Source organism: Leucoraja erinacea, chromosome 24 (genome assembly GCF_028641065.1).
Source record: "Leucoraja erinacea ecotype New England chromosome 24, Leri_hhj_1, whole genome shotgun sequence".
NCBI classification, from domain to species: domain Eukaryota; kingdom Metazoa; phylum Chordata; class Chondrichthyes; order Rajiformes; family Rajidae; genus Leucoraja; species Leucoraja erinaceus.
Genome location: NC_073400.1, coordinates 22241963 through 22269945, shown reverse-complemented (window position 1 = coordinate 22269945; position 27983 = coordinate 22241963). Strand labels below are relative to the sequence as shown.

The 27983-nt window shown below is 43.4% G+C and overlaps 1 protein-coding gene across 2 annotated transcripts; it reads right to left on the bottom strand.

Annotated features, from left to right (window-relative positions):
- Positions 1–117: 117 nt before the first annotated feature.
- LOC129708777 (choline/ethanolaminephosphotransferase 1-like) lies at positions 118–27983 on the bottom strand. Of its 2 annotated transcripts, none has more exons than XM_055654735.1 (8): positions 27489–27983; positions 14424–14571; positions 13740–13881; positions 13221–13305; positions 7445–7576; positions 6591–6749; positions 5261–5386; positions 118–3425 (listed from the first exon to the last, which is right to left on the bottom strand). In XM_055654735.1, exons 1-8 carry the CDS (start codon positions 27852–27854, stop codon positions 3288–3290), a joined length of 1296 nt encoding a protein of 431 aa, XP_055510710.1. In that variant the 5' UTR covers positions 27855–27983; the 3' UTR covers positions 118–3287. The 2 variants fall into 2 exon arrangements, with proteins under 2 accessions (XP_055510710.1, XP_055510709.1); XM_055654734.1 differs by lacking the exon at positions 13221–13305 and adding an exon at positions 11818–11902 and having other exon boundaries at positions 27489–27981.

Here is a 27983-nt window from a genome sequence, read left to right as displayed (position 1 = left end):
ATCACTGACTCTATGACACTGACATTGGGCCAGCTTCCTATGTTGCTGGCACAAGGGTTCGCCGACTTCTCCAAAGCCAGATACAAATGAATAGAATGACCACAACAAACACATCTATCATGAATAAAGCAATCTTTATTTACATCAGCACTTATTTAGAAAGAACAGAAAGTTACAAGAATAAAATCAAGAGGCTTAGTTACACTAAAGGCAAAATTAGGTAAAATCATTTGTATTTTCATAAACAAACAAGATTTGTGCAAAACAATTATATATCTCCATTATATCCAGTTGCTCCAAGTGAATAGGGATGGTCAATAAAATGACCTGCTCATTGGATTATTACTATTCCATATAGCAGAGTATTCCTGTTATATTACAACTGATTGGATTGGATTTTTCCAGTTACGACTCCTCTTTCAGAAACAATTAAGCTCAAGAAAAGGGTCAAAGGCAAGAAATGCTTTGGTTCATTCTGTAAATCATATCTGGGACCTGGAAATGTGTTAAGAAATGGTGGGATTAGTGAGGTCAGGACCCCATTCTCACTGCTAACAATCAAAGTGAACTCTCTGGAAAGTTAGAGTACACAAAATGATAGGAGGAACCCAGATATTCCCAAGCAAGCCCACACCCTCTTCCTATCTATATATTTGAAAACATTACAAGGCAGCCCTACACCTTGCACAAATAATACTGTCAGGAATCCATTCATAACACTTTTGAATGATGACAACTCATTGTAAAAAGTACTGATGCTAGGAGGAGTATACTAGTTTCCGATTCTTGCATAGTTTGGGCATTTTCATGTGTGAACTGGCTTTATGTGCACAACAGGCTCCCCCCCCCCCTCCCCCGAATTCAGGATGTTAATTCATATTGAAACAAATCCTTTGCTTTCATTTAAAATCTCTCAAGTCTCAAGATTCATTTCAAGGATGAATGTGGTACTCATCCCCAATCCCTGTATTATTCATAATACCAGGAGCAGCCAATGCTCAAAAATTACCTATTTGACAAAATATATTCTGTGTAAATGATTACCAATGCAAAAAATCCACCTATTACCAACAAACTGAAATCCTCATCAATCAAACTTTACTGTGAAATCAGGTAAGTCGCCATTGTTGAGATTCACAGGAGTTTACAAAATTCTCTTGGTCACCCGAGATGACAATTTTGATTCAATCTATTGCTATTTTCCTTATCCTGTTATATGGCATTTCCTAAACAAAATACATTAAATGGCATATAGCAATATTTCTCAGGAAAAGTTGCATTTATGCAAGTATAGGTTAATTTTAGAGCACTAATCCTTTGCTACAGAAAACATTTGGTTGCAGGCTGGATTAAGCACTGAGCTACTGCTTTTTCTGATCACAGTAGCCCTGATTTTCAGCACTACAGAAGAATAGAATTGTTGATTGATGCCAGTGAAAATGCTTGCTGTGTACCAATGGTAAAACCACCAAATCGCAGCTGATTATTCAGGTCACGTCCTGCTTTTCCACAAAGCCAAAGAACACAAGACAGCAGAATCTAATGTGCAACAGCACAAATCCATCCCCGACACTCATCCCAGAATTGCTCAGCACTTTACTGGCCAAACAATTGGAAACACTCAAAGTGGGACAGAACTCAAGTTACTCAAGACCGATTGTGGGGTGTGTATCAACACTGAGAAGCCAGGTCTTCCTTCTGAAACCCTCATTACGATTATATTCATTGTCTATTTTCAAATAGAAAAATCTTGTGCTGTCCTTAGATGTTTCAGCTTCAACTCATACTCACATACATACCAGAGTAGCAAGTCTCAGTGAGTTCTGAAACACGCTATTGGTAACTGGACAACTGCCAAACAGTAGAAGGCCAAGCTTGTTTTCAGCTGTGATGCAAAGGCTGACAGATGAAACTCAGGCAGGCAAACTATTTTCCATAACAGGAGACGAACTGCAGTCCCATTGTGGAGATTATTTTATATTATACAAAGGTACTGAATCATTTACCCACATGAATGAAGGAACACTTTATCTGGCACAGTCAATGAATGGGTGCATGGAACCCAGCATCTGTCCAGCATGTAATTCTCTCATTTCCATAAAGTTGTAAACTTTGGGCACTAATGCTGTTACCGTGCATGTTTTCCAGTACTGTTTAAGCCAATAAATTATTCTACGATCAGTGCAAAGCAAGCCTTAATCAAGGAAGAAAATGTATCTCTTAGTTTGATACCCTGTGAAGCAAGTTGTATTTGAAGAATTTTCCAATGAGAAAACTGTTTCTTGCAGTTTCTCAATGAATATTACTGATTTGTACCTTTGGTGATAGCACAAGCTTAAGACAAGGTTGGAAAGATCCGATTCATGAGGAATAGCATTCAGAATAAATCAGGAAGCTACAGGCTCACTCTTGTAGGGTAAGTCTACAAGCAAGGGTGATTATTTTTGGGGGGGAAGTGAAATCACTTTGTTAAAGTGGACGCAAAAGTTCCTGGCTATGTACTCCTTTACATGTTGGCGTGTAAAAAAATATAGCAAACAAAAGTCACGTTATACTGCTCCTTAAAGTGGCAGCTCAGCACAAAAAAGGCCCCTTTAATTACAGTTCTGTATGGTTAATACCAGAATCTGATACAGCTTTACTGGTGTAATTAGGACATATGTTACAAAATAGTGCATTCCAAAACTTCAATCCAGAGGCGCTCGTGCCTTGCATCAGGAAACACCCCCATCAGATTATATCCCCAACCATTTTATTTTTGTTTTGTGAAGTACACTGCATGCAGTTCACTCACCTCACAACTGCCAACAGCGAGAATCTGGCTTGGCACAAAGCAGCCCACACCCTCCCCTCACACCCCAAATCCCTTGCAGTCCTTACCTGCAATATGGCTCATCTGGTTTTCACAAGGTACTTAACTTGTAGGAATTTCAATTAACTCACGCCGCGAACCTCAGCACTGTACTATGCCAGTGGATAGTCAGCTGTCCGACCAAAAGGGCTGATGAGACCGAGCATACTCGGTGTGCTCATCTAGGCCCCGGACAAGACCACATTCCTTCCTGACCTGTCAGCATTACAGGGCGATATGCATGCAGGAGCAAGTCAGTTCCTTCCACAGTCTGCTAATTTAGGAGTGATAGATTTCATTCAGAAACTGAGGCTTAAATAAAACAAAAGTGCACACAATGATTGAACCATAAATTAATAATTTGTTCACTTGTTTTGCTCTATGTACATTTCCTCAGTCACAGCCTTGGGGTACTTCATCAAGCACAGTAGTCAAGTTACTCATGATGGTTATGCTCCAGGGTGCTGACTGGCGAGGAGATGGAACTGATTTTGAAGACATTAATGTGAAGATGGGATGCGATCTGATTGCAGACACCTACGGAGTAACGGATTAGGTCAAAGAGAGACCAAACCTGAGGGTCATAGAAGAGAAAACAGTCAGTGGGAACAGAACAGAGGCCAACAATCACTGCATCTGTGGGACTGATACAAACTATCCCCTTCATAACCCGACTCTCAAAGAGATGGTGCCCCCTCATTCTGTAGTTGCAGAGTACATTCAATGGCATGTACATTCTCAAGGAAATCAATTTTATAAAAAACTGCCAGAGCACCCTGCTAGAATCAATTCTATTCACACCCAGAGCATCATTAATTTTAAATTCTTATAATAAAGACATGATATAAGAGTATCATAGCTTCACACACAAAGTATTCTCTGTGGTTGAGACCAGACCATCCTTCAGTGGAATTGGTGTTTTACTCCAGATGAGCCATTCAACAGAGACACAGCAAAACTGAAAATCACTACTGTGACTGGAAGCAACTGGAGGTGCTAGATTTCCTAAGCTGACTGAACAATTACTTTGCCATGGGTCATTGATTTGTCAACACACACCGCTGCCTAACTGATGCCTGCGGGCCGGATGATTTTGGGTTAAGGGCCAGATGTGGGCCGTAGTTTGCCGACCCCTGCCCTAGTTTTCATGCTTCATTGTGCCCCCCCCCCCCTCCCCCCATGTTTTAAAAGTGATTTCCGCCCCTGCGTGGATGACGGAGGAATAGCGGAGGCCGTGGGAGACAAGGAAACAGCGCGTCGAAGGTGTTGCTGGAGTGGGCCGCTGGAGGCCCTGCAGCAGCCTGGGTATCTATTGGATTGGACGCTGCTCCGAGGCCGAGCGCACAGATTGGATGTGCCTTGCAGCGGTATAATCAATACAAATGGCTGCCACCACGGCAAAAGTCCCCCCCCCAAAATTTTGCAACTCAAAATAGGGGTGCGTCTTCCTCGCCTGGAAGTACGATACGGTACTCCTAGCGAGAGTCTTCTCTATGTTGTTAGGGTAGATCCTTCCAGAATTTAGACCCAGTGTCAATAAAGGACTGTTGATATAAGAATTGGACGGGTACCAGCCAAGCAGCTTGCGTTGTTGGGGATTGTTTCAATATTTTAAACTGGTACCATACTGGTTTCCACCTATTGTCTCAAGCCCTGGCCCAGTTACAAAACTCCTTCCACACACCAAACTCTGGTCCAATTGCAAAACACATTCCATACAGCAAGCCTTGGTCCAATTACAAAACAACACTCCTGTACCAAGTCCAAGGTCCAATCAGTGCCATTATCAGTGCAGAGTTCGATAAAAAAAGTCCCACCCACACCCGACACTCACTGCAGTTCTCCAACCACATGTGCGCATTTATAGAAACAGGTAAGATTTTGCATCGTTCCATTTGTAGCAAAAGAATAATAAAACATGCAAAGGACCACATATAACCATCTAACAAATGAAAACTCCTGGGTCCAAGTAACCATCTGGCTCTCCTCGTGGGCTGTGAAAGAGACGCCTGGCATCTGGAGGTGAACAGCTCAAGAGGAGAACATCAGGCCCTGACAGGCTCCATCCACTTTATGCTGCAGCAGTCCCAAGATGGGGCTGCTGTTAATATCTGAATAATAAGGTCTGAAGGGCCTCGACCCGAAACATCGCCCATGCCTTCTCTCCAGATATGCTGCCTGTCCCACTGATTTACTCCTGCATTTTAATATAGCTTCACATCATAAAACATTCACCAGCCTCAGATACAGGATATTGCCTGCCTACATTGAGGGGACAACATGTAATTGCATCTACTGGGATAATCCTTTTGATCTGTGCCCCAATGATTTTTAAGGATATCTGACAATCACAAATTAAACATCAGTTGAGATTGCACAGATGACTGGCTACCAATAAATTCTACTTACCAAAGCAATCCAGAGCACCAAATACTCGCTGATAAAGCTGTTGAAGTACTGGTCTAGGAAGAGGAGTCCTGGGCCAACAAAGGCAGTGTCCTGCAAGTGCATCTCACTCTTCGTCATGTGAGCCACCTAAGGATATAAGGGAAAATCTATTTGCCCCTTGAATGGTTTTGAAAAAATACTTGGCTGAACAAAAGTCTTAGATTAATGCACAATCAAAGCCTGCAGTTAAATAATCTCCTCCAGATTGCCCTAAATGGCCTCGGTACCACTTTTGCAATTTAACCACGAAAGTGGTTTAAGAATCATGGCAGATAATGTGCATAATGGAATTTTATGTAAGGGGCAAATATGGACCTGGGCAACAAGTGAGTAAGGCAAGGCAGCGCCTTTACCACCTCAGGCAATTGAGGAAATTCAGAGTGTCTCCGAGGATCCTCCAGTGCTTCTACGCAGCAGCGGTGGAAAGCATCTTGTCCGGGAACATTACCATCTGGTTTGGGAATTGGTCTGCCAAGGACAAGAAGGCTCTGCAGAGAGTAGTGCGTTCGGCCCAACGCACTATGGGAACTTCACTCGCCCCCCTGCAGGAACTATACAACAGGAGGTGCAACTCCAGAGCAAATAAAATCATGGGAGACCCCTTCCACCCCTGCAACGGACTGTTCCAGCTGCTACGGTCAGGCAAACGCCTCCGTTGCCATGCGGTGAGAACGGATAGGTTGAGAAGGAGTTTCTTCCCAGAGGCAATTCGGACTGTAAACGCCTATCTCACCAGGGACTAACTCTACTGAACGTTTTTCCTTCCATTATTTATTATGTAAAAGAATATGTGTGTTATGATTGTGTTTATAATTTGTTTGGTTGTTTTGTTGTTTGTCTTTTGCACAAAAGTCCGCGAGCATTGCCACTTTCATTTCACTGCACATCTCGTATGTGTATGTGACAAATAAACTTGACTCGACTTGAAATATCCTTGCACTTCACAAGGATGACAGCGACTTTGACAGGGATGGGGACCAGTCAAAATTCAACCTGACAATTTTTGGAAAAGTACTGGATTCGTAGTTGAATCCATGACCCCTGCCAACTTAGAGGTGAAAGTGCCAAGCAGAATATAAAAGGGAAAACATGCTGAAAATAATCGCACATTTCAGTTGAAATCTACTATTGCAGAGGATTGAGGTTGCAAAGTCAAGGCTTCAATGAGGGCTCCCACTGCCTTAAACTACAAACAACATCCTGTGTTGTCATTACAGGCGGCGTTGTTCCACTGCATGTTACAGGGATGCGGTTCAGTGTTGGGGCAGCTGCTGCACTAAAGGATACCTACCACTAATTTATTGGTTATTTTTGCAGAGACGAAGCCAAAAGCAAGGATGTAGAGGCAGGGATTATTCTCAAAAAGCCGGCTTGTGGATTTCTTGTAAATCATCAAAGCCAGTATTATTACTGTTCCTATGTGCAGGAATGGTGACAGAACACTCGTGCCCTGGAAAACAAAAATCCATGATTAACACAGTGGTCAGTGAACGCGTGTCCATCACTGCAGTGAGAACTGGGCACAGAATATATAATCAAGCACAACTGTGACAGGAAACACCAACATGAAATCAGGGAAAATCCTCAAATGCCTTCATACTAATGGTCTTCTTGCGCTCTCTTCCCATCCATTTCTTTCTCTGTTTTTTCCACACATATATAGATTACAATTCACTTCCTGTATTTGATCCGATGATTCTCTCCCCATGATGTTACTTTCAGCATGGCCAGTGGCAGATGATAAATGTGCAAATCTAGTCTCAGCCCCAGCCTTTCGACCACTTCAGGAAACTGCGAAATTAGAATATTTCAGCCAGGCAGCAAATTCTTCAAGTTGGTGCACATACCCGTTTCCCTCAGTCCTCTTGGAGTATCACATGTCAGAATCGACTTGCACGCAGCCTCCAATTTGTTTTGAATGGTTCATCTCCCCATTGTCAATGTTAACACTCAAGCCCCCAAATTACATTTCCTGACTTCTCCAATTAACCACCAATCCTTTCCCTCTTTGCAGCCCATCACACTCCCCACGATACACTCCCCGGATAATCCCTTGATGCAGCACATTCAGTGGATCCAGAAACTGACAAACTCTCAAATGTGAATGTGTGCAGACTAGTCCCGCTCCGCTCAGGGTGCCCTTACCGCAATGGTTGAGCCGTTCTTGCCAACGCCGCCTGTGAAGATGACAGTGAAATAGTTGGTGCAGGAGAAGATGGCACCAGCCACCACAAAGAGTGCTGGCACGATTTTAACTTGAATTTCCAATACTGGGATCTTTACAAGACAAAAGAGGTTTAATAAGAGAAAGAAGCATTAGAAATTCAGTGTTCAAAATGCAAAGTGATAAATGCCATGAATTCCAATGTACGTCAATTTTCCAAGATTTTTTTTAAAAACATTTTTTTAAGCAGGGAAGGAGAGAGAATCTAGGAATTTATAGGCAGGTGAGCCTCACATCAGTGTAGGGAAGCTATTGGGGACGATTCTTCGGGATAGAGACATATTCCATTTGGAAGAGAATAGGCTAATTAATGAGTGACTGCATGTCGTTGTATGCAGCAGGTCATGTCCTACTAACTTGATCGAGTGCTTTAAAGGAGGTGACTAGGATGATTGATGTGGGTGGGGCTCTGGATATTATCTATGTGGATTTTAGTAAAGGGCCTCTCCCACTCGGACGACCTAATCCACGAGTTTAGAAGACCCAAGACAAGTTGAAAAGACTTCCTACGACCCCCCTCGACCTCAGTCTTCCACACCTAAGACCAACTACAACTAGCTACGAGTGGAAAATGATCACATGATAAAAATTAGGTCATGTTTGCATTTTTTTTCTCGTGCCAGTTATTAACCTACGACTACCCACGATTACCATCATGGCCTACTACGACCCACCTACGAGTAAAAAGTAGTAATTTTTCCATGCCAACCTTTTTGTTTTACTCGTAGAATTAAATGAGATGTCACACCAATCTACAAACTAATAAGGTAGGTGTTGGATCCCACCCTACCTCACACACCCACAGACCTGTGCAACGTGCAAAGTGCTTCCTGTTTGTGGTACAATAGTACTTGGTGTACTATAGTACTCACTGTAGGGCCCAGTTAATGGTCAAAAGTGGGAAGCACACTCTTACCAAATGTATCACTGACCAATCTCAAAGACTCAAGGTTTGTTATAATACAACGGCAAAGGTCTCATGGCCACAATGGAAGCCAAATCACGGGTGTATGGAGAACAGATGGAATGGCAACAAGAGCCACGGTGAAAGAAAGGAGGCTTGAAGGGGACAGGAGGAAGAAGAAGAAATGAGTGAAGAGCAAGTCTGAGATCGGGGTGAAGTGGGGGGGGGGGGCAACGCTATGAGAGAGGACAGTCAAGATGATGCAGAAGATTAAGATGCACAAGACTAATAGTGGCTTGGTCGTATAGATTCAGAACCGGCTTCCTGATAGATGTTAGAGGGTTGTGATAGAAGGCCAATATTTAGGCTGGAGGCTTGTGATCAGTGGAGTTCTGCAGGGGTCTATGCTATTTGTGTTATATATAAATGAGTTGGGCATAAACATAGACCTGCTGGTTAGTAGGTTTGAAGATGACACCAAGATTGCTGGGGACACGGACTGTGAGGAAAGTTATCAAAGTATACACCAGGATGTAGTTCAGCTACAGAAATAATCTGGCACAAAAAATTGAAAAATAGGGAAAATAATTTTTTTAATCGGAATTCCGATTTTAAATCGGAAGAATATCAAGCCTGCCCTTAATACCATTGATGTATAGAGGGATTTTAGGGTCCAAGGCCATAACTTCATGAAAGCACAACACAAGCAGATAGAGTGGTAAAGTGGGTTGCTTGCTTGCTATGGCATACTTGCTTTCATTGGTTGGGGCACTGAGTCAAGAAGTCATGATGCAGTTTTATAGGACTTTGGTTAGGCCGCATTTGGAGTACTGCATACAGTTGTAGTCACCCCATTACAGGAAGAATGTGGAAGCTTTGTAAAGGGCGCAGAAGACTTACCAGAATGATGCCTGGATTAGGGGGTATTAGCACATCAATGCCTCTAATTCCTTAGAAGGCTTAGGAGGTTCGGCATGAGCCCAACAACCTTTACCAACTTTTCCAGACATGCCGTAGAAAGCATCGTATTGGGTTGCATCACAGCCTGGTTTGGGAACTGCTCCATCCAAGACCACAAGAAATTGTAGAGCATTGTGGTCAGATGCAAACCAGCCTCCCTTCCATTAATTCCAGGTACACTTCACACTGCCTTGGCAAGGCCACCAGCATAATCAAGAAAGAGTCCAACCCTGTTCATTCCCTCTTCTCACCTCTCCTCTCCCATCAGGCAGGAGATTCAGAAGTTTTGAAACGCATACCTCCAGATTCAGGGACAGTTTCTTCCCAGCTGTTAACATGCAACTGAACAGTCATTTCATCAACTAGAGCGAGGTCCTGACCTCCCCTCCACCTCATTGGAGAGCTTTGAACTTTCTTTAATCAAGACTTTATTAGACTTCAATGTTATATCTTTGCACTAAATGTTATATCCTTTATCTTCGCACTGTGGATGGCCTGATTGTATACATGTATTAGTTATTTTTTAACTGGGTAGCAAGCGAATAAAAGCTTTTCATTGTATCATGGTACACGTGATAACAATAAAGTAAACAAGCTACAAGGTTAGAAAGACTGATTGTTTCCTCTGGAACGACGGAGGCTGCAGGGAAACCTGGTATATAAAATCATGAGAGTCATCGGGTGGACAGTCAGAACCTATTTCCCAGGATGGAAAAAAAACCAACGAGGGCATAGCTTTAAGGTGAAAGGGGCAAAATTTAAACTGAGATGTATGGGGCAAGTTTTTATATAAACAGAGGGTGGTAAGTGCTTGGAATGCTATGTCAGGGCTGGTGGTGGATGCATGTATTTAATAGGTGGCATTTAATAGGATTGGCGAATTGAGATGCAAGGGAATGGAGGGATATGGATCATGCACAGGTAGATAAAGAGTTAGTCTTGGCATCTTATTAGGCAAAAACACTGTGGGCCGAAGGGCCCGTTCTTGTGCTGTACCGTTCTAACTTCTATGTGCAAGACCCTCTCTAAAGCTCCACTCCCCTTTTTCATCTGCCCTGTTGCAATCACATGCCTTCCCATCAGATTTTATTCACTGTGGTTTATGTATTGTGTAACTATGAAAGTGTAGTTGACATTAACAGTTTAAAGTGGTGGCTGTCAGAAAACTTCAACAAGGAATACTCAAGTATACCAACTGGAGGGTGCCACAGAGAGGTAGCCAGTAAAACCCACATTTCACCTTGGGCTGGCCTGTGCCCTCTTCTCAATCTTTGACACGTGGGATGTCTTGAAGCCTTTCTGCTCCTTCCAGGGTGTGAGTTTTCCCAGTTTACTATTGAATCAGCTCCCTGCTGGACCAGATTTTCATTTGGATTCTACTTTTCCTATGAACATAGACCAGTAAAGCATAGGAACAGGCCCTTTGGCCCACCATGTCTGTGTTGATCATGATGACAATTTAAGATGACTACACATCTGCCTCCACATGGTCTATATCCCTGCATGTTCATCTACATGTCTTGTTAAATGTCACCACATGAGCTTCTACCACCACCCCTAACAGTGCATGCTGGTCACCTACCACTTTGCTTTTAAACTGCCCGTCACCTCTCACCTTATAGCTATGTCCTCTAGTATTTGATATTTCCACACTGAGATAAGAGATCTGACTGCTTACCCCAACTATGCCTCATATAATTTTGTATAATTCTATCAGATCACTCCTCAACCTCCAAAGCTCCAGAGAAAACAAACCCAGATTATCCGGCCTCTCCTTATTGTTGATATTTTCTAATCGCTGCAACATCCTGGTGAATCTCTTCTACACTCTCTCCAAAGACTCCACATCTCCTCTGTAATATAGTGACCAGAATTGCAGACTGTTAATGTCCTGGTTTTCCCATTTCCCAAACCAGAAATCAGAAGCACCAGCTTTGCACCTCAAGACAATTGGGAATTTGCTTCCAGCACATCAGAAGTCAGAGTGCTGAAAATGGAACAGTCAAACATTACATTTAACGAAAATTCACTAAACATCCCAAAGGCTTGAAGTTTTTAATTTAAAAAAAAAATAATAAAATAATAATTAAAAAAAAAAAATCAGACATTGTTAAACTAGTTATGTAAATTACTGGAAATTCAGGGCAGATTTTCCATGCAATTTGAAAGGAGAACAGCAAACCCAGGGATGCGAGGGACTTGTCACAGCTTTTGAAAGCATTATTCAGGCTTCCTTCATGTCCCCCTCATGAGACTCCATGGGTAGTTGGGCAGTCTCCTTCGCCTCAATGAAACCCGCCTGCCCCCTACACATCCACTGCCACTCACTGCCTAGTGTTTGCTGCTCTTCTCCCCCCCCCGACAACCCCATCCCTCTCCCAAGTGAAAAGAAGAGGCGGCAAATCATAATGCAGCTATTCATTCAATTACCATCGATTCCCAAAATGCAGTTCCTCCACTCGCAGCCAATAAAAACAGGACAATTATGAAGATTTGCACTTCAGTCACATCAATTCTGATTGGGCGAGAAAAGCATAAATCAGTGTTAGAGCCATTCAATGAAAGTTAGGCCACCCCACCAAATTAACAGCAGCTCCATCGTGCATCAGGCCAAGAGTAACCCGCTCCATTAGACCCCTTCAATGGCCCATTTTCCGCAGACATCTCCAACCTTTTGCCTTTACAGATGGCACCAGAACCCTTAGAGAGAAGGTAGACACAAAATGTTGGAGTAACTCAGCGGGTGAGACAGCATCTCTGGTGAGAAGGAATGGGCGACGTTTCGGGTCGAGGCACATCTTCAGACTGATGTCAGGGGAGGGGGCAGGACAAAGATAGAATGTAGGCAAGAGAAAAGGATGTGCCAAGTTAGACAATCTCAGCTTGAGGGAAAGGGTCAAGTGTCACTGTAGAAATCTCAGTGTCTGGAAAATGGAGGAAGTTTGAAGGGGTTGGGGAAGTGGTTTCTGATACCCATGTCGCTCTCTGCTGGTAGCGTGTGACTAAGGAGGCCAAGTAGTTAATTTTGCTTAGTCTTTAACAAGTTCCACAGCTCCCATGACCAGAAGCTTGCTCTGCCATAAAATAAAAGGGGAAATACCAGAAGGATGAGGGAGATAGTTAAGCAGCCTAGGGGAGGGCATAGCTCTTCCAGCAAAGGAGGATGAGAGATTGAACAACATTTCCTACTGGGGCCGAGGCAGTAGCTTTAAGGTTTTATGAAGCCTACCAGCAGCACAGAGGCACAGCCAACAAGGTTGCTATATTATAGCTCCAGTGACTCAGTGCTGAGTGTGTGGCGTTTGAAAATTGTTCCTCCAAGAGCGAAGCTTTTCTATGGGTGTTCACATTTCTTCCCAGTTTCCAAACATGTGCCGTTGGATTAATTGACTGTTGCAAATTTGCCTCGTACATATCCAATAGAATCTAAGACCGGGGGGGGGGGGGGGGGGGGGGGGGGGGGGGGGGGGTTAAGTGGGAAAGTGGAGAAAATTAAAATGGGTGCTTGATGATCAGTGCAAACTGATTGGGCCAATGCGCCTCTTTTACTGCTGTATCTACTGCTTTCTACCTGAAGGCACTTGGAGCCTCAGAAATACATTATAGTGCTTCATGTTAGCAGCTTTCAACAATACAGACAGTGAGTGCTTCAGTGATGAAAACAGTGCTTTTCTGCACTGACAATGGCATTAATTGAAGACTCCATTAATTGACAGGGAACCGCTGATGGATCGGAGGGGATGAGGATATCACTCATTGGCTGTGATGCACGAAAGAATGGCTGCCTAATTGGCTACAGTCAACGTGCGTTCACCCACAAGACTGCTGTTTACCGGCATACTCCACATTGAAGGCCCCATAAGCACCGTTGCAACCTGTGCAACTACAATGCAGAGTTGAGCTTCAGTGATGTCGAATCTGTCAGTTAGGGATTAATTACAACTCAATGAAACATCACATATAACAAATACAGACCGAAATAGAGGGTGGGAGGGGGTGGAAAATATACCAATGAGTAGTGAAAACATACTCAATGGAAAGGGTTGGGAGGCAACCAAGATGCCCACCTATGGTGACCCTATGTGTAGAGAACAGGATTTTACCAAAGGGAGAGTCTTTACAAAAAGCAGCACGTGGCAGATCACATAGTGTGTCCAGTTAAAATAGAAAACATCTGTACAGAATCACATATTTGAACAACATTTTCCATCTAAAGATCTAAATTGTATTAAACACACTGCACAAAGAGGAAAAAACTGGTCAGATACACAATGTGAATTGATGGAGCTCCCATTAAGGCATATGGGGAAGTTGGTGTATTCTCTAAGTAGGTGCGTACAGTCAATACTCACATCCCAAAGCGCAGTGTCCCAGAAACATACGTCTGCCAGTGAGCGCAGTAGAACATGAAAACGCCAGCAAAACAGCAGAAGAACATCCAGTCTGGGTTGGTGCCAAGCTGCACGGCTATACATATTCCAAGGACCACAAAGACTGCAGACAGAAAGAGTACAGACTTAACTCTTCCAGGTTTGCTCTAGGTCTCAGGTGTGGCAAGGCAGTGGTTCTATAAGCTGCACCACTGTCCCTGAAGATGAAACCAAAGGTCGATGTAAAGTTGAGGAGACAGAGAAAACCAAGACCTTGGTTGAAAGTTTTGTTTTTTAAAAAGAGAGGGAAGTAAAACTACAGGTGTGAGCGAATGAATTCCACAGACCAATTTAATTGTCTGAGAATCAACTGTCCTCACTGTTATCAGACTAACAAGGGCTAACATACTTTATACGTTCCTAACTGCTTGTTTTGGACAAATGAACTAATTACAGCTTTCTTTCACAATTTGTCACTTTTCACAAAATTGTCCACATAAAACTCAGCCACACATCTGCCCTATCACCCATCTCGTCTAAATCACAAGGTTCTAATATCACTCCCACTCTCCTTTATGAAGTACTGATTACAGTACAGTAACAGCACAAAGTAGATTTCTACATATTGTTTACATGAAAGGGAACCAATTAAGAATAAGATCCTACCTGTGGAAAGTGAATCACAGCCATGGTCAAACAGCTCTCCAAGAGGACTGCTACTATTTGTTCTTCTAGCCTGCTTCCCATCTATTGCATCGAGCGTCTGGTAGATAAAAAGTCCCAGAGCACAGGCCAGGTATGCCCACAAAGGTGCCTGGAGAGTATGGAAAATACAGTGACCAAAAAGACATTAGTAATATTATACACATTATATCTCAAACCTGGAGGAAGGATAGATTACAGCATACAAGAAGTACGCTGGTACGACATTAAAGTAGCATCATCAGTCCCCCCCCCCCCCCCCCCCCCCCCCCCCCCATGTAGCAAATAATACATTAGATTAATAGCAGCTTGTTTCCCAGTAGCCCGTACAACAGTGACCTTGGTTCAAGTTTAGGTTTATTATTGCCATGTGTGCCGAGGTACAGTGAAAAGCTTTGCTCTGCAGACTATCCAATCAAATCAGATACAGATACAGACAGAATTACGAGGGCACACTCTAAATCCCCTCAGGAAGTGCCTGGGCCGGGCGAGGCAGCTGCTACCTTTTTATTTAAGGTGACCCTGCAACCAGGGTTCTGGAACTCTGACTGAACTGCAGCTGACAGATCGGTTCACACAGCAGACTTCCAAGGTCAACTTTGCCCGTATCTCGGCTCCTCGGAGGCCTAGGACTGTTCCAGTACCGCTGGACGTCTCTGAGGCCATGACCTATGTTAGTCCGGCAAAGTGCATAATCCAGTAAGGTTCTGGAACTATGGGTTCCGGGGGGGAAACCCAGCAATGGACCGGTACATAATATAATCATTTATACATAAATACAACCAAGCCAAACTAAAGCACAATAGGGAGATCAAAGAGGAAGATAGAGTGCAGAATATAGTTCTCAACATTGCAATGAACTAATTCCATAGACAAAGACCAGTCAGCAATAGGGTAGAGGTTAATTGGACAGCACCCTAACTCATATAATGCTTTGGGGCCCTTGTGATCCTGAAAGGCACCATGAAAACGTAGGATGATACTTTTCCATTAAATAATTGCATCTGTGATTATTAGACGTGCATTTTTTGAAAGCATGCCCATTAACAAGAGGTTAGAGGGCATGTTCTTTCACTCCCTTGCTCTCCCCAAGACATGAAAAATAAATAAAACAATAAGTACATGGCCCCATTAGAATTAGAAATGATGGGACAATTAGCAGCAACAAACCATAGCCCTAATAGGGTGATGCACAAGAAAAGTGATGACAAGAGGCAAGGCAATAGTGGCCAAAATGTGGTTTTCAATAGAATGGACCCATTAGGAAGAGCCTGAATGGGTTGATATTGGTTTATTATTGTCATGTGTAGTGAGACACCCACAAAATAAAACAAGTTTCGATTTAGTCAAATGACACCATCCATGAGTACAATCTAGCCATTAATGTGCATAAGGTAATGCAAAGAGAAAAAATAACCAATGCAAAATATTATACGACATGTACAGTTACAGAGAAATTTCAAATAAAAAAAGTGCAAGGGCTGCAATGACCTAGGCAGAAAGATCAGGGCTACACCCTCAGCATAGGTCTTTATTCTCTGGAGCGCAGAAGGTTAAGGGGGGGGCTTGATAGAGGTATTTAAAATGATGAGAGGGATAGACAGAGTTGATGTGGACAAACTTTTCCCTTTGAGAATAGGGAAGATTCAAACAAGAGGACATGACTTCAGAATTAAGGGACAGAAGTTTAGGGGTAACATAAGGGGGAACTTCTTTACTCGGAGAGTGGTAGTGGTGTGGAATGAGCTTCCAGTGGAAGTGGTGGAGGCAGGTTCGTTGGTATCATTTAAAAATAAATTGGATAGGCATATGGATGAGAAGGGAATGGAGGGTTATGGTACGAGTGCAGGCAGGTGGGGCTAAGGGAAAATAATTGTTCGGCATGGACTTGTAGGGCCGAGATGGCCTGTTTCCGTGCTGTAATTGTTATATGGTTATATGAAAAGTTTGTCCACTAATCTGATAACAACGTGGAAAAAGCGGTTTCTGAATCTGGCGGTGAATGCTTTTGTATCTTCTTCCTGACAAGAGAGGGAATGACAGTGCACAAGGAGTCCTTGATTACTACAGTAACAGCACAAAGTACCTACAGTCCCAGATACAGATGACATCCAAGCAAAACTACAGAGAATAGAAGTATGTTCAGATCCTGCAGATCCAGTGCATTCATATTAAAAAGCTTTCAGGAGATTTAGCTTGGCAATGGATAAATGTAACTCCAGTAATTGTGTAAGTGAATGAACTAAAAGGCCTGTCCTGTTCCTGTATTGCAAATGCAATTTGAGAGCTGAATATATCTCCATCTAATGGAAATGATGCCAATAGGCCAAGAAATCTAGATATGAACTCAAGCATAACCTCTGTTGCTGAGAAATTTGAATATAATTGCTGGGACACATCTTCCACAGCAGGGACAGGTCGCCCTGATACCCTTGTGTATTTCTTAGTTTATAGCACTGGTGTTAGTCTGAGCCAGTGGCAGCATTTTTCATTCCACCAGCTTTGTAGAGTCCAAAAGAAAAGCATGATCTGTCTGAAGAAGGGTCTCAACACAAAATATCACCAATTCCTTCTTTCCAGAGATGCTGACTGTCCCGCTGAGTTACTTCAGCATTTTGTGCCTATCTTCGGTTTAAACCAGCTTCTACAGTTCCTTCCTCCACAGCATGATCTTCCATGACTTCCCAGCTCTCAAGCCTAGCCGCCAAAACCACCACAAATTCACTTTCATATCTTCAGTATTAAAAAAGTTATGGCCATTTGTATACTCGGACATTTGCATCGTGTTCCCTATTGCTTTTCCATTGCCTTAACACAAATACTGTAATCGAGGACAGTCAAAAGCCCATAACTTTCTTAAAAATCATGAGAACTGAATGAAATTTTCAGTTATTGTAGATTGAAGCATTCTGAAACAAATATAAAACATCTTATTTGGATGACCTGAAATTAAAGCATATAATTAGTTAATTACCTAATTGTAGTTAATTACAAAATTGACCGTTGTGACGGAAATAGTAATAAACACCCAGACTGCCTTGAAAATTCAAAAATGTGATATTCTCAAGATCAGAACTAATATTATTGTATTATATGCTGTAAATCCATAACAGATAGGTAAATAAATTACAATTTCTAGCAATAGACCAAGTCTTTATGGAGAAGATTAGTTGCTAGCTGGTACATTGGCATATCATAATCAGTAGCATCATCATACTCCTCAGATTGCAACCAATAAGCAACTCTGTACGCCTTCTTTTTCCTCAACTTTTCAATTTTGGCATTTTAAACTACAAGTTTTTGCTCTTCACCCCACACATGACATGCCTTTCTGCCCACTACTTTCCCATTAACAATGCCCTGTAGATTCCATTTCTTAAGAAAAGGACAATTTTTAAAATAGCCCAAGTATCCAAATAACAAACTAATCCCATTCACACAAGAATTCACAACATAACATGATTTTTAAATCTCACCGTCATGAATTTATATCCCAGATGGAAGGAATTTAATGTTTAATTCCCATAAACTATTCTAGAAACATCCACCCAAAATATAATCAAATTATTGTTTTTTGCACAATACATGCGACTCAAACTGTTGTAAATATTTAGTTTAAAAATAATGATCCTGGAGAGAGAGAATAAGACAAAATATAGACAATTTAGACGGCTTATCTCCAAAAAAACAGGCATTTTAATCATTTTGCTTATGGAACGCGATCGATTGGAACGTTGCATTTGCAGTGAATTTGAACCCCATATCGGCAGGAAAAACACTGCTGGTTCATATGGGGCCCAAATCACATTGTCGCAAATGAAAATAACATTAAAGCCATCCCGAGAAACAAGTTTGTATGCAAAATAGACTATGTTTTGTCTCCTTCATGCGATCCGTCCTGTTGTAGGCATTGAGGGAGTTTGAAGTCGGTTTTTATTTTAATGTAATTATTAAATTGTCTCACGATTAAATAAATTTAAAAAATGGGAACGGAAGTCCGAACGATTGTTCTTCAGCGGCTTAGCAGCCCGAGAAAAGCCGTCTCCGTTAAGCAGGAGAAAACTGCATTTTAATTTCCCCCCCCTCAAAGGCGCCAAAGTCCAGCACACAGCCAGTGGCAGAACTGCAGCGCCGCTGAAGGTAAGTTTTGTAACATACCTATTGAAAGGGGACAATTTAACGCTCATGCAAAGTCCACACAAAGATATGAGCATCAGACTTAAATTGGCAAGCCATCCCACTGTTTAGGCACTTGGCAGCCTGATAGATTCATTGATTCGAAGGTAGACACAAAATGCTGGAGTAACTCAGCGGGACAGGCAGTATCACTGGAAAGAAGGAATGAGTAACCTTTCAGGTCAAGACCCTTCTTCAGTCTCAACCCGTAATGTCACCCATTCCTTCTCTCCAGAAATGCTGCCTGTCTTACTTCAGCATTTTGTGTCTACCTTCGATTTAAACCAGCATCTGCCATTCTTTCCTACAGATTAATTGATTCCACAGGTATGGCTAGGCACAAGGAGATAAGTGGCCTTCCTCAGATGCAACCCTTGTCTGAAGAAAATGGGGACAAAACATTCAGTGACAAGAAAAGGCTTCTCTGTAATCCATAGCTGATTAATAGTTTTGATATAAAAACAAAGTGCTGGAGTAACTCAGCAGGTCAACTAGCATCTCGGCAGAACATGGGTAGGTGACGTTTTGGGTCAATACTTCTTTAGATTTTGATTCTGAAAAATCACCTATCCATGTTCTCCAGAGATGCTGCCTAATCCACTGAGTTACTCCAGCTCTTTGTGCCTTTTTGTTTGTTAGTTCCTTGTCTCTACCATAGTTCTTATACCCACAAACATTGGGAAAGTGATGAACATTAATAAACTGACAAATGAAATCAGAGGTTTATATATGAAGTTCTGGTAGTGAGTACGATGAACACAAATACAGAACAATTAACGCATTCCTCATTCAGTGACAGGATGTCAAGTCTGGCAGTGCATTAGTCAACTATAAGAGCTCGCACACACTTCTCAGCACATTGTGAAAAACACCTTCAGCACAATGCCAGAGCAGTTAGCTTCTGATGATATTCATACACAGAAATAATTTATTGACGAACATAACATGAAAAAAACCACCTACTGTCAAATCTGTTCTGGTGTGAGGTAACAAGTGAATATCCACTGAATTCCCAAGAACCTTTGACTTTTCCTATCACATAGTAAACATATTTATATATATATATTTTTAAAAGTTGAATATACAGATTTACATTCGAACACTTTCCGTGCAAGCAAAGGTTGTCCATATCTGAGAAGCACTGTAGGAGATGGAGAAGTATTCTATGACAATTAAACATAACCTATAATCAAAAATAGACATTTTATTTCACATGATCTATAGAAGTTGTTTCACATGATCTATATGGAATTGTCTCCCATAGAAGCACTGGATTTAATTTATGACTAATTTAATTTATTTTTAATTAATTAAATTAAATGATATTATATATTATATTATATATACAGGTGCACAACCTTTTATCCGACAATCCAAATAACGAAAACCTTCGAATAGCGGACATTTTTTCGGTCCTTGAAAACGTTCACCGAGGGCGGCCCGCAGAGGTGACAGCGGAACTTCCGGTCGGTCCTCGAAGAAAGGGGAACTAAATCCCCATTCATAAAAGAGAAGGTGAGGGTATATTGCATAAAAGAGAAGGTGAGGGTTAATAATTGACAATATGCTGCTACCTGCCCGCTGAGTTAAAAAGTTCCCACGGTAGACACGATACACAGTGTATCGTGAGTCTTGCGTGGGAACTTTTTAACTCAGCGTGCAGGCAGCAGCAGATTGTCGCTCACTTCAGTTTCACCCCCACCTACACCCCTCTGCTTCCCGGTCATGTGTGTGACCCCTTCCCTCCCCTCTCCAGCTCCCCGCTCATTGCACCGGCGCCGGGGCTTTGCATTGTCTTCAAGTCGGCGATGCTAGCAGCACAGTGCAGTCACCGGAGACGTCAGGACCAACGGGACACTGACCCCCAGGCCCACTACAAGCACGGAGATCCCAGAGACCCACAGCCAGCAGCAGCCCAGCCCCGTTCCAACTCCAGAGGAAAACTGCAAATTGGCCGGAGACGTCAGGACCACCAGAAGCCGTTCCCCGAGCTGCGCCCCCTCATCGGGACACCGACCCCCAGGCCCACTGCAAGCACAGAGATCCCAGATCAGCAACTCCAGCCCAGCCCCGTTCCAACTCCAGAGGAACACGCAGTGTATGGGCAGAAGCTGATGGTGTGCAAGGGACATCTTGTTCTTGGGGTCGCGCAGCTCGGGCTGTGGGCGAACTGCCACTTGTCGCCGTAGCGGCCCATCGGGGAGCGGATTCCTCTGGAGTTGGAGGGGGAGGGGGGTATTGCGCTGTTTGATCGCCCCCTACTATCCCAGGGACAGGGAGACAGGACGTTCACCGAGGGCGGCCCGCAGAGGTGACAGCGGAACCTCCGGTCGGTCCTCGAAGAAAGGGGAACTAAATCCCCATTCATAAAAGAGAAGGTGAGGGTATATTGCGCGGAAGGGTTAATAATTGACAATATGCTGCTACCTGCCCGCTGAGTTAAAAAGTTCCCACGGTAGACACGATACACAGTGTATCGTGAGTCTTGCGTGGGAACTTTTTAACTCAGCGTGCAGGCAGCAGCAGATTGTCGCTCCCTTCAGTTTCACCCCACCTACACCCCTCTGCTTCCCGGCTATGTGTGTGACCCCTTCCCTCCCCTCTCCAGCTCCCCGCCCTTTGCACCGGCGTGGGGGCTTTGTACTGTCTTCACGACGGCGATGGCTGCAGGTCAGTGCAGTCACCAGAGACGTCAGGACCAATTGGACGTCGACCACCAGGCCCACTGCAAGCACAGAGATCCCAGAGACCCACAGCCAGCAGCAGCCCAGCCCAGCCCCGCTCCAACTTCTTCTGCCGGGATCCAGGCGCAAACTCGCGACCTTGCGGATACGAGCCGAGCACTCTACCACTGAGCCAGCCATTAAAATCTACGCAAAAAAATTTCCATTCCGAAGACCGACAAATTCTGAATTACGAAAAGTGTCTGGTCCCAAGGCTTTCGGATAAAAGGTTGTGCACCTGTATCTCATATATATATATATAATATAATATAAAATAAATTAAATAAGATTTAATTAATGACTAAATTTAAACTATATTTTTGCAAGACAAAGTAAAAAAGGTTAAAGGCAATCTCTTGCATCGTATATATTCTGCAATCATTCTCTGTTGTACTAGATCCTATACATTCTCAAATCATCTCTGTGGGGATGAGGCATTAGATTAGATCTTATATACTCTCATCTGTTCACATTGCTTATTAGATCCTGTAGAACGCACAATTACCACAAAGTGGTCAGATATTCAAATAAATCGTGTAGTATAGTTTAGTGTAGTAATACAGTGAGGAAATAGGCCCTTCAGCCCACTGACCAGCAATCCCCGCACATTAACTCTATCCTACACACACTAGGGACAATTTGCATTTATACCAAGCCAATTAACCTACAAGCCTGTATGTCTTTGGAGTGTGGGAGGAAACCGAAGATATTGGAGAAAACTCACGCCTGTCACGGGGAGAACGTACAAACTCCATATAGACAGCACCTGTGGTCAGAATCAAACCCGGGTCTCTGGCGCTGTAAGGCAGCTCTATCGCTGTGTCACTGTCACTGTGCACTTGCTGTAAATCGTGTCCTATTCTCACTTGCTACATTGGAGGCAAAGCAGCGATTTACATAGAGTAGTGGATCATACGTGTTGTACAGCCTAATTGGAGAATAGTGCATTTGTTTCAATCGATCCCAAGACGACCTGCAGGGAGAATGCCGGGCCAACATTGGATCCCATGCAGAGTAGGGGCATCCAAGCTACACTGGACAGACAGGATATTAGTCCTTTTTTAATTCCATGACAAGAATACGAGATTCAAGCAGAGGACCATATACAACATATCCCTTAATCACCATCTCCATGGAGATTGAACAGGACAAAGGATTCTATACATTCCATAGTCACCCACCCGAGGGCCCAGGGAGTGCATTTGGTCTTATATCTCCACAGATGACTGCTGTGTGTGGGACAGACAATCAAATCAATACAACCTCAATCATTTGAACTAATAAAGTTGATGTGACTATTAGATCCTTTGTATTTTTGGATCATATATTCTGGGGTCCAACCAAAATATTAGAACCTGTATATTTCACAATGCATCTGTGAAATTAATTAAATATAACCAATCGCATATATTCTATGATTAGCCAGTAATCAACTTCATTACAGTCAAGGGGTGTATTACCCTGTATTCTACAGCAAGAAGTTCTGAAAAGCTCAAGCAGAGAACATTATTAAGCTGTAACACCCTATTCTGCACTCTGGTATCTTTCTATCTGCATTACACATTGTACTTGTTTGTGTAAGGCTGGATCGCACCCATGTATAGTTTGCTTTGACTGGACAGCACTTAAACAAAATGTTTCCATAATATTGTGGTACACTTGACAATAATGAATCAAAAACCAATACATGTAACCCACTTTAAAGAACAAGCAATACAGGACGGACCTTGTTCATCCTGTGGAGGTCAGATCTTGTACACTCTCCATTAACCACTGTGGAAGTACGACAATGCCTTACATTGGTGCATTGACCACTGTGGAAGTGGGGCGGTGCAGTTGATCATGTACACTCGACCATTAACATAGAGGTAGGGCAGTGGGTAGGCAAAAGTGTTGGAAAAACTCAGCGGGTGCAGCATCTATGGAAAGAATGAAATGGGCAACTTTTCGGGCCAAAACCCTTCTTCAGACCGAAACGTTGCCCATTTCCTTCGCTCCATAGATGCTGCTGTAACCGCTGAGTTTCTCCAGCACTTTTGTCTACCTTCGATTTTCCAGCATCTGCAGTTCCTTCTTAAAACCTTAGATACTGTATTAACAACGATGGAGCTGAGGCAGTGCATTAGATCCTGTATACTTACTACCAGAGAGGCAGGTCAGTATCTTGCAACCCACACTAGCCAGCATTAACCAATCTGGGTATCGTGCAGTGCATTAAACTCTGTAAACTACCGTAAAGGTGGGGCAATGCATCCGATTAGATTAGATTCAACTTTATTGTCATTGTGCAGAGTACAAGTACAGAGACAACAAAATGCTTTTTTCACCATACGAATAAAAAAAAAATAAAAAAAATAAGAACACAGAACATGATAGTCTATAACATAAACACCCCCACACAGCGGTATCAAAGTTTCCCACTGTGTGGGAAGGCACCAAAGTTCAGTCTATCTTGCACGCTTTAGCATTAACCACTGTAGGTGGGGTAGTGACTTAGACCTTGACACTCATTATCGTTGCTATCCACTCATGGCTGTACAGTCAAATTCTGCTCTAACTCCATGTACAAGTTTGCAGATGATACCACTGTAGTGGGCCAGAACAAGTAATGTCGAGACAAAGTACAGGAAGGAGATAGAGCGCCCAGTTGCTTAGTGTCAAAACAACACCCTCTCTTTCAAAGTCAGCAAAATGAACTAGCTAGTCATTAACTTCAGGAAGCGGGTCACAGTACACAGCCCAGTCTGTCTCAATGATGCAAAAGTGGAGATGGTCAAAATCTTAGTCTCTAGGTGTAAATGTCATACAATTTGACCTAATGGAGGGCCTTCAGCACAACGGCATTAAAGCGCACAAAAGGTTCTCAGAAGATTTGGGGAATTAGGTACGTTTTGAATGGCTCTTCCTAATTTCAAGAGATCTACCACAGAGGGCATCCTATTAGGATGCAGTTTTGACCAATGAGGAAAGAAATTGCAAAATGTTGTGCAGTCTATCATGCTAGACAACCTCTCCCCATGCTAGACAACGCTCCCACCCCCATCCAACCCAACCTTCCCCCTCCTCCTCCATCCCTATCAACTCCAGCCATACTACACTGCATCGGGAAAGCAGTCAACATAATCAAGGACCATGCACACTTTAGTCATTCTCTTTTCTCCTCACCCATCAGGCAGATAAAAGCTTGAAACCACATGCCACCAGATTTACAAAAAAACATCTTCCAGGCCGTTATCAGAATCTTGAAGACCACTCCTATGTTAATATTTTCCTGATCTTCCAATCTACCTCTTCGTAGGTAGATTGGGAGATTTGCAGTCATTTTAGCTGCACTATCCCTGTAACATTATATTCTACACTCTGTTCCTGTCCCTGTCCCTTCTGTTGTACGGTATGATTGGACTCATTGCAGTATGGATAGCAGGCAAAATAAGCTTTTCCACTGTATCTCTATACACATAATAAAAAACCAATACCAATAATAGATCCTGTATAGCATCCACTGTGGAAGTGGGGCAGTACGTCAGATAATTCGCACTCAACCATTAACTCACAGGACTGGGGCATTGTATTAGATACAGTATATTAACCACGGTGGCAAAGAGGCAGTTCCTTAGATCCGATACAAGCTGCCATTAACCAGAGGAGGTAGGTTATTGCATTAGATCGTATACATTATCCACTGTGGAGGAGGGGCAGTGAATCAAACCCTGCAAATTAACCACAATGGAGATAGAACACTACTCAAGTCCCTGCAATTAACCATTGAGGTGGTGGGGTAGTACATTAAATCCTGCATACACCACCATACACCACTCTGGAAGTGGGTTAGTACCTTCGATCCTGCATACTCTGCAATTAATCATTTGAGGTGGGACATTAAATATTGCATTAGATAGCACCCAAATTGGAGGGGGATAAGCATCCTAAAAGACAGGCTTGCTGGTGCTGCTAGGGAGATTGGCAAGGAATGGGATCCAAAGTAGTAGTGGGGCAGATAAAAGACTGGAAGTTGATACAAAGGTCAATGGTTGAATGTTCAGTGGACAAGCCAGGCAGGAGCACAGTAAAGTTCAAGGAACAAATGTTGGATTAAATTGTGTTTATTTCAATGCAAAAACTAAGATAGGTAACAGTCATGGTATAGATAGGTGCATGTGAATGTAATACTATAGTCATTACAGAAACGTGGCAGTGGGAGGGACAGGACTTTAAGCTGATGAAGATTGATCTGAAGAGCTGAAGCGGTCTGAAGAAGAGCACGACCTGAATCGACACCCATCCACCTTCTCCGTGATGGGGTCTGACCCACTGAACTACTCCAGCACCGAGTCCTTTTATGTAAACCAGCATCTGAAGTTGCATGTGTCTACAGGATTGTAAACTTAATATTCCAGAGTAGAGGTGTAACTTGCAGGGTTGAGGTGGAAGAAAGGAGGAGATTTGGATTTTTAATGCAAGGAGAACATCATGGCAATTGTCCAAGATGAAATTACTGAGGGATCACCTTGTGAGGCTTTATGAATGGAGCTGAGAAATAAGAAAATAATGATCATCTTGTTGGCATTGTACTGCTGCCCCCAAATAGCCATTGGGAATTAAAGGAACAAATATGCAGGGAGATTGCAGAGGGTTGCAAGAATAGTAGATTTTAACTTTTCTGATAGACAGACTGCCATAGTGCTAAAGACTTAAAGTGGAATTCAGTGTGATAAGAAAAGTTTCATGTTATCTCTAGAGGCCCCTACTAGGAGAGGGAAAAACCTGACCTACTCTTGCAAAATACAACTGAGCAAGTGACTGAGGTACCAGTGTGGAAACCTTGGGCCCAGTGACATGGTTAATTTTTAAATAGTTATGGAAAAGGGCACAACTAGTTCACATTAAATTTATAAACTGGGTCAAAACAAATGTTGTTATTATGCAGGAGCTTGCAAAGTTGGTTGGAGTAAGTTGTTTCTTAGCAAAGGGACTTGCCTTTAAAGGGAGTTACCTTTTAAAAGTGAGATAGTGAGGGTTCAGAGTCTACATGACCAGTAAGCCTAATATCTGTAAGTTACTGGAAGGTATTCTGAAGGATAAGATATTCATGCATTTGGAAAGACCGGGGTTGATTAGAGATAATCTACATGGATTAGTGCAGAGGAAATTGGGTCTTGTGAAACCAATAAAAGATTTTGAAGAGGTCAACAAGTAGATTAAGGAGGACAGGGAGGTAGACATTGTTTAGAAATACTTCAGCAAGACCTCTGATAATGTCCTGGATGGTATGCTAATGAGGAAGGTTGGATTGCATGGGAACCATAGTGAACTAGCTATTTTGATACATAATTGGCTTGATGGTACAAAGTAAAGGATGGCAGTGGAAGGTTATTTTTCAGACCTGGTGCACCCCAGGGGCTGGTGTTATACCCATTTTGTAACAACTATAGCAATGATTTGGATGAGAATGCACAAGCCATTGTTAGCAAGTCTGCAGATGACACTAAAATAGAGAACATCATGGACAACGAAGACTGTCAAGAATTATAACAGGATCTAGATCAACCAAGAAAGTAGGCCAAAGAATGGGAAATGGCTTTTAATTCAGATAAATCTGAGGTGTTGTAATTTGGGAAGTCAAGCTTTGGCAGGACCTTAACAGTAGAGATCTGGGAATGTTGTAAGTCCAGGATCCAGGTACTACAAGTACAAGTACCCTGAATGTGGTGTTACAATGCATTAGATCCATTACAACCTACCACTAACCAGAGGTGTAGCGCAGGGCATTGGATTCTGCACCATTAACCACTGAAAAGTGGGACAGCCTACCATTAACTGTTGTCGTGGGGCAATGTATTAGATCCTACACACTGCCTTTAACCAGTGGGGCTGGGACAGTGTATATTAACCATTATCAAGGTGAGGCAGTGCATTAGATCCAGGACATTCTACAGTCAACCAGAGAAGGTGGGTAGGGAAGTGTATTACATTCAGGACACTCTACCATTACCAGTGACGGTAAGACTATGTATTAGACCCCACACAGTGACCCGCGGATCACGCGCCCCCTATACCCCCGTGTCCGGGTCGGTGTAGAGGCCGTGCCCAGGCAAAGTGCTGCCTCAGTGTGCAGTTCCGGTACATTTACCTGCTCGGTGGCCGTGGGGCAGTACAACATGAGGACGAGGGTGGTGCAGGCGTTGAGGGCCAGGCCGGTGATGGTGATGGCGTTGGGCGCCATCCAGAGCGGCAGGCGGCGGACCAGCCACTCCCACCATACCTGCATCAGCGGCTCCAGCAGCGAGGCGCCGGCGCTCCGGTACCGGTGCTCCTCCAGGCGTTTCAGTTGCTGCCGGGTCAGGGGCTGCTGCAGCAGGACGCCCAGGCCGGCCTCTGAGCTCCGGCTTCCGCGGCCCGACCGCGGGCTGACGACCGGTGCCCGGCTCAGGCCCGGCCCCGAGCTCACCTCCCCGCCTTCGCTCCGTCGCGTCGGCCGCCGCTGCGGCGCGCTCATGGGGCCGGCGCTCGGTCACTCACAGCCCGCAGGCCCGGCCCGCGCTCTCTCTCCCGTCCGCGGGCTCCAGGCCGCAAGCCGCGCTCCGCCCGCTCCCGTTACCCTGGACACAGCACCGCGCCCCGGAAA